The sequence below is a fragment of the Cebus imitator genome, unplaced genomic scaffold (assembly GCF_001604975.1).
Source record: "Cebus imitator isolate Cc_AM_T3 unplaced genomic scaffold, Cebus_imitator-1.0 Scaffold478, whole genome shotgun sequence".
Taxonomy (NCBI): domain Eukaryota; kingdom Metazoa; phylum Chordata; class Mammalia; order Primates; family Cebidae; genus Cebus; species Cebus imitator.
This window is the reverse complement of record NW_016107793.1, coordinates 839783-846690: the sequence shown is the minus strand read 5'-3', so window position 1 is coordinate 846690 and position 6908 is coordinate 839783. Positions and strand designations below refer to the sequence as shown.

General features: G+C 40.5%; 1 protein-coding gene across 5 annotated transcripts in view; it reads left to right on the top strand.

Moving 5' to 3' along the window:
• The window catches only part of UIMC1 (ubiquitin interaction motif containing 1), a 164607-nt gene that overhangs the window by 95403 nt on the left and 62296 nt on the right, over window positions 1–6908 (top strand). For all 5 annotated transcript variants that reach the window (XM_017512826.1, XM_017512830.2, XM_017512825.2 and 2 more), the window contains one exon: window positions 2874–2977. In XM_017512826.1, the coding sequence (XP_017368315.1) occupies window positions 2874–2977 (104 nt within the window). The remainder of the gene's footprint in view (window positions 1–2873; window positions 2978–6908) is intronic.

The following is a 6908-nucleotide window of genomic DNA, read 5'->3' as shown; positions in this document are numbered from 1 at the left end:
TTGGCCTCCCAAAGTGCTGGGATTATAGGCATGAACCATTGTGCTCACCCTATGTTGGTTTTTACTGAAAGTGGCTCCTTAATTCATTTGAAATGTATTTGGATTACTGCCTAACAATACCCACTAAGAGACAACACTACCAAGTACTCAGATTTTGGCAGGAGCACCCAAGAATGCTGTGCTACCCTTGTGAAAGAAAGCTTTCCCCCTCTCTGTCCAGGACTACTGACTTCCTGGAAGGAAATCACTCAGTCTGTATAGGATGATGGTGTGTGATACGGGATCTTAGAGGAGGAACCTGCAAATATATTGATTTTGAAAGGCCTAGTTAATGAGAGAGAAAAGCAACGCCTTCATACTGAGGTTAGATAGCTTTTATGATCATGACTTGCTGTCATTAGCCTACTAATTAAGTCCAGCTGTTTGCTGATATAAACCACTTCCAAATGAGATTGCAAAAGGTATTCATTACATTAATGTTCCTTTTGCTAAGAAAGTATAACTATTTCACCATGAAGCCAAACTCCTGGGTTTCTTTTTAAATATATAATTTAGAAATTATATATATAAATTGTTTGAAAAAAATTGTTCCAAATGGATGAAACACACGTTTAGTGTAGTGTGTTACCTGTTTCCTTTTGTTTCATATTTCTGACAGTTCAGGGGTCTAATATTTAAGATTCCAATATCTTTTTAGTGTTACTTAGTTGAAGACACAAAATTATAGCCTGCGCCCACATTTTGCATGCTTCTAGCATTGCTTATTTCTGAGAAGCTAATGCCCTCTTAGTTGGACATTTTAGCCATTCACGGAAAGCTTAATTGAAGACTTTTTATTATTGCAGTCATCTAAGCAGTGAATGGTTCTTATTTTTAAACATACTGAAGGTTTTTTTGAATATACCTTTCAGGTTAACAGAGAGGATTTTAAAGTTTATGTACTGTAAGCCTTTTTCCAACAAGGTGGTATGTGTGTGTGTGTGTCCAGTTTTCAAAAAAATTTGGATTTATTAAAATACAGTTAATTCTGGAAATGTATTTAATTCTTCCTTAATGATTCAGAAGATACATTATAAACTTGCAAGATGCTCTATTTGCCTAACATTGGCTATTTATTGTATTTGTGAAGCACAAAAGTGCCAGTTAGAGGTACAGTAGATACCATATCAGATAACAGATAACTTACTGGATTTGCATTCTGCATCTTAGTTTGGGTTCCTATAACAAAATACTCCAGACTGAGTGGCTTATAAGCAATATAAATTTATTTATCACAGTTCTGGGGGCTGGAGAGTCCAAGATTAAGAAGTTGGCAGATTTGGTGTCTGGTGAGAGCCATAGATGGCACTTCCCACTGTGTCCTCACATGGTGGAAAGAGGGTGAGAGAGCTCTCTCGGGTCCCTTATAAAACGGCACTAATCCCAGTCTTTTGAGGGAGGACTCTATGCTGATGATCTAATTACCTTCCAAAGGTCCCATTTCCTAATATTATCACATTAGGGTTGGGATTTCAACATACAAAGTTTGGGAAGTACACAAACATTCAGTCTGTAATGTTTCTTTTCCAGATATATTGGTGGTTTTTAAAGATAATTACTATTTTTCGTTGTTATATTAAGTGATCTGTGTCTACAGCAGAGGTTGGCAAACTTTCTTTTTTTTTTTTTTTTTTTTTTTTTTTTTTTTGTTTTTTTTTTTTTTTTTTTTTTTTTTTGAGACAGGGTCTCACTCTGTAACTCAGGCTGGAGTACAGTGGTGTGATCATAGCTTATTGCAACCTTGAACTCCTGGCCTCAAGTGATTCTCCTGCTTCGTCTTTCCAAAGTATTGGGATTGCAGGCATAAGCCACTGTGCCCAGCAAAACTTTTCAAAAAGAAAAGCCTAGGTAATAAATATTTTAGGACCTGTGGGCCATATAGTCTGTTGAGACTATTTGGTTCTGCCATTTTAGTGCAAAAACAGCCATAGACAGTACATAGATGAATGAGTATGGCTGTGTTCCAATAAAACTTTACTTAGAAAAATAGGCAGCTGGACCCCAGCTTACAGTTTCATATTACTGGTTGCTAGTACAATGCTTGGGACTTGATGTTCAATTAATATTTGTTGAATTAATAGATGCTGCTTAAGAATATATTAAAGAAAGGCATATATTTGTCTAGAATGTATATTCTATTTCTGGTCCCAATTTCTGTTTTTGCTAATCCTCTTTTACCTCAGCACTAACATTGACAGGTTCTTGTTTTCTCTCAAATCAATATACTTTAAAACTAGAATTACAGTGGAAATAAGCCAATTGGTCAGTGAATATACAATGGTAGTGTGCCTGTACAATGGAATGCTACTCAGTAGTAAAAAGTATGAACTATTGATATTATATCACAACATGGTCCATCTTAGACACATTATGGTAAGTAAAAGAAGCTGGACACAAAAGACATGTGATTCTATTTATATGACATTCTAGAAAAGACAGAATTAAAGGACCATAAAGTAAACTGGTCATTGTAAAGAGTCTGTTGGAGTGACCAAAGTGGTAGAAGATTGACTGCAGAAGGGTACAGAGAACTTTTTGGGGGTGTTGGAAATGTTTTATATCTTGATTATGGTAGTGGTTACATGGCATAAATGCTACAGTGTATAAATGGTTTATATTTGTCAAAACACATTAAACTATATGCTGAAAATTTGTGAATTCTGTTATTTGTAAATTATGCCTCAGTAAAGCTTTAAGAAGAAACAAATTAGATCTATTAATACATTACCACCATCATAATATCCTAAACTTTAGGGAAAATCGGCATGATTGTTTTTTTAACTGTGAAAACACAAAATGAACATTAATGGGATTTTAATTTTTTTAAATTACAGAGACACAGCTAAGTTCTTCTGAAACTTTTGACCTTGAAAGAGAAGTCTCTCCAGGTAGCAGAGATATCTTGGATGGAGTAAGAATAATAGTGGCAGATAAGGAGGTGAATATTTTCCTTTATATTTTTTCTCAGTGGTTTCTTTCTGCTGCCAGTCCTCTCTGATGCAACATTGACATTGGCCTGAAAGATTTAGGTGGCAGGGGGCTTTTAGTTTTGGGGGCACTTATGTCAGGGAGAGATTTTTATAGTTAAGATTAGTTCAGCACTGTTTCTAAAAATAACAGTAGTTACCATTTCTGGAGTACTTTTGTATGCATTATTTCTGTTACAGATGGGGAAACAGAGGCTTAGGATGTTTAATTTGCTCTAAGTCATACTGCTAATAATGGTAGAAATAGAACACAGGTTTGAATCTGAAGTTCTAGGGCATTTTTTTTATTATGTACCAATAAGTAACAGAAACAGTCTTGGAAAAAATTACTATATTTATATTATGATATATACATAACTTTCAGCCCTAATTTCTGTATGTGATCAGAAATGCAAAGTCATGATAGCTGCATGATAAAACAAATCTCTGTTTGCATCATTACCTTTCCTAACTTTATATATCTGGCAGTAAACATAAAGCTGATTGATACAAGTTCATACTTCTGATTAAGATTCTCAGTGTATATATTTTTCTTTTTCTTGGGTGGGGGTGGAGTTTCACTCTGTTGCCCAGGCTGTAGTGCAGTGGCACGATCTCAGCTCACTGCAGCCTCTACCTCCCAGGTTCAAGCAGTTCTTTTGCCTCAGCCTCCTGAGTAGCTGGGATTACAGGCATGTACCACCACACCTGGCTAATTTTTTATTTTGAGTAGAGACAGAGTTTCACTGTGTTGGCCAGGCTGGCATTGAACTCCTGACCTTAAGCAACCCACTCACCTCAGCCTCCCAAAGTTGGAACCAGAGCCAGACTTTGTCTCAAAAAAAAGAAAAGTACCTTTTTATATGCTGGGATTTTTTTTTTTCTTTTTTTGAGACAAAGTCTTGCTCTGTCTCCCAGGCTGGAGTGCAGTGGCACGATCTTAGCTCACTGCAGCCTCCACCTCCCAGGTTCAAGTGGTTGTCGTGCCTCCATCTCCCGAGTAGCTGGGATTACAGGCGTCCATCACCATGCCTGGCTAGTTTTTGTATTTATTAGAGACAGGGTTTCACCATGTCAGTTAGGCTGGTCTCAAACTCCTGACCTCATGATCTGCCTGCCTTGGCCTCCCAAAGTGCTGGGATTATAGGCATGAGCCACTGTGCCAGGCCTGAGATTTTTAAAAAACAGTTTTTACAATAGAAGTTAGATCCTCTCCCTGGTCTCTGCACTGCAGGTAACTTGGATAAAAATTCTGCTTTCATGAATCATGCACACTGCCTGGTTCTCTGGAACCTGATCTGTCACAACTGACAGACTGAGATTCCCTGATGCCAGTGGTGGTAGGAAAGACGATGACACTCCCTGCTGCAGAACGACTGAGAACAGATCCTGATCCATAATGTCATAATGGCCTCTGGATTGTTTTCCCAGGAGGAAACAGAATTTTCTAAATAGGGATGTGGGAACAGAGTATTATTACCATAGTCATCCTAACATACAGAGAAGCCCTTAGTTAAGTGATTTCATACAGTGATTTCACACCCATCCACGACTGCAAAAGAGACCATTCTTTGTTTGGGTCAAAGAGCATGAACCTGGTTTAGAATTTATAGTGTACATGTCTGTGCTACTACACATCAAATAGATGGACTCGTACAGCCTTTCTCACATTGATTGTCCTCTTTTTGGTGTTGCTGTTTACTGATATCTGTGGATGTCTCTAAATAGTCTTAGAAGTTTCCATTAAAAGAAGTTAGAGATACTGTAGTTTTCAAATCATTGAATAATCACTTACTAGTTAAAAGTCACTGATTAGACAGAATGGAACATTTTACCTGCACAAAGATAGTATAAAGAGTGTGGACTCTTGCCATTGGAATCTGTATAGGTCATCTGTCCTAAAATCTCTTCTTTACTGGAAGGTGGTATGGTGTATTACACAGAGCTTGAGCATTGCAATTAGAAGACATGGCTTTAAATCCCAGCTCCACCATGTTTTGAATGTTGGGCAAATTAATCGTTTTATTCATTCACTAGGCAGCTATTTATAGTTTGCATACTTTGTGCTTTTAGACTCTTGGGATACAAAGATAAATAAGAAAAACAGTTTCTGTACTCAGATGGTTCTCGTAAGGGAGGAGACAGACATATAAACAGATAATTGTAATTATAATGTGGTCTGACAAAGGTAATGACAGATTCCCAGGGCATTAGGAAGCACAGAAGAGAAAGGCTTTTCTGAATTTCAGTTCTTCATATGTAAAATGGAGGCAGAAATATCTGTTTGACTCGGTTGCTCTGCAGATGAAATTAGTAAAAGAATATAAAACACGACCGGGGGGATCCAAGATGGCCGTTTAGGAACCACTCAGGATTGCAGCTCCCAGTGAAAGTGCAGAGGGTGAGTGGACGCTGCATTTTTATTGCCCACAGACTAGGAAATTCCCAGGTGTAGAAGCCCCATGGATCGCCAGCACGGCTGTGTTGGCTGGCGCGGCTGCTTTGCTCTGCACGGCTGCTTTGTTAGTGCCCCGGCGCAGCAGTTCTCCATACAAAATACACTGGTCCGGGTGCCCTTTTGGCTGGCGATTGGAGCCACAGGAAGTCGCCCCTTCATCTGTTTAAAAAGAGGACTGAACAGGGAACCAGGACAGTAGATTCCAGGGCAAAAAAAGCGCCACGAATCTCAGTGCCATTGTTTAAGCCAGCGCAGTGAGTCGCCACACGGGAAAACACACAGATCCCAGCGCCTCCTCAACAGGCGCCTGGAACACCAACTTAAAAAAAAAAAAAAAAAAAGGCTCTGAGGCAGGGAGCCAGGCGATCAGGCTTGGCTGGTCGCACCCCCACAAAAGAACAGCAGTCAGAAACTCTCTGGATTGAGAGTTTCACAGCAAGCACAGCTGAACCCGGGATGGTCCAGCTCTGTGGGGGAAGGGTGTCTGCCATTACCGAGGCAGTCCACCACTACGGAGGTAGTCAGCCATTGCTGAGGCAGCCTGCCGTTGCCAAGGCAACCCCCCACTACAGAGAGACTCCGCCTTAACAGAGGTGGGCCACCATTGCCGAGGCAGTTCTAACTTCACCCATATAAACAGGACTGCAGGAAAGTTCACTTGGCAGCTGGGTGGAGCCCACAGCAGCTCAGCAAAGCCTCTATAGGCAGACAGTGACTAGGCTGCCTCCTTGCTGGGCAGGGCAGCTCTGAAGGAAAAAAAAGAAGGCAGCAGCATAACGGAAACTCATAAATAAAGCCCTAAATCCCTGGGACAGAGCACCTGGGAAGAAAAAGCGGTTTATGAGTTCTGCTGCAGCAGACCTAAACGTACCTGCCCAGCAGCTCTGAATGAACAACGGAGCTCACAGCTCAGCATTTGAGCTCCTATGAAGAACAGACCGTCTCCTCAAGCAGCTCCCTGACCCCTGTATATCCAAAGAGCCACCTCATAAAGGAGAGATCAGACTGACACTTGGCGGGTATCCTTCTGGGACAAAGATAGGAGAAGAAGAAAACTGGTAAAAACCCTTACTGTTCTGCAGCTGCTGCAGGTGATCCCTAGGCAAGCAGGGCCTGGAGTGGACCTCAGCAGACCTACAGCAGAGGGGCCAGACTGTGAGAAGGAAAACCAAGAAACAGAAATAACCCATCATCAACAAACAGAATGTCCACTCAGAGACCCAATCTGAAAGCCAGCAACTACAAAGACGACAGGTGGATAAATCCATAAAGATGGGAAGAAACCAGCGCAAAAAGGATGAAAACACCCGAAACCAGAACACCTTTCCTCCTACAAGGGATCACAACTCCTCACCAGCAAGGGAACAAGATTGGATGGAGAACGAGTGTGATGAAATGACAGAATCAGACTTCAGAAGGTGGGTAGTAAGAAACTTCTGTGAACT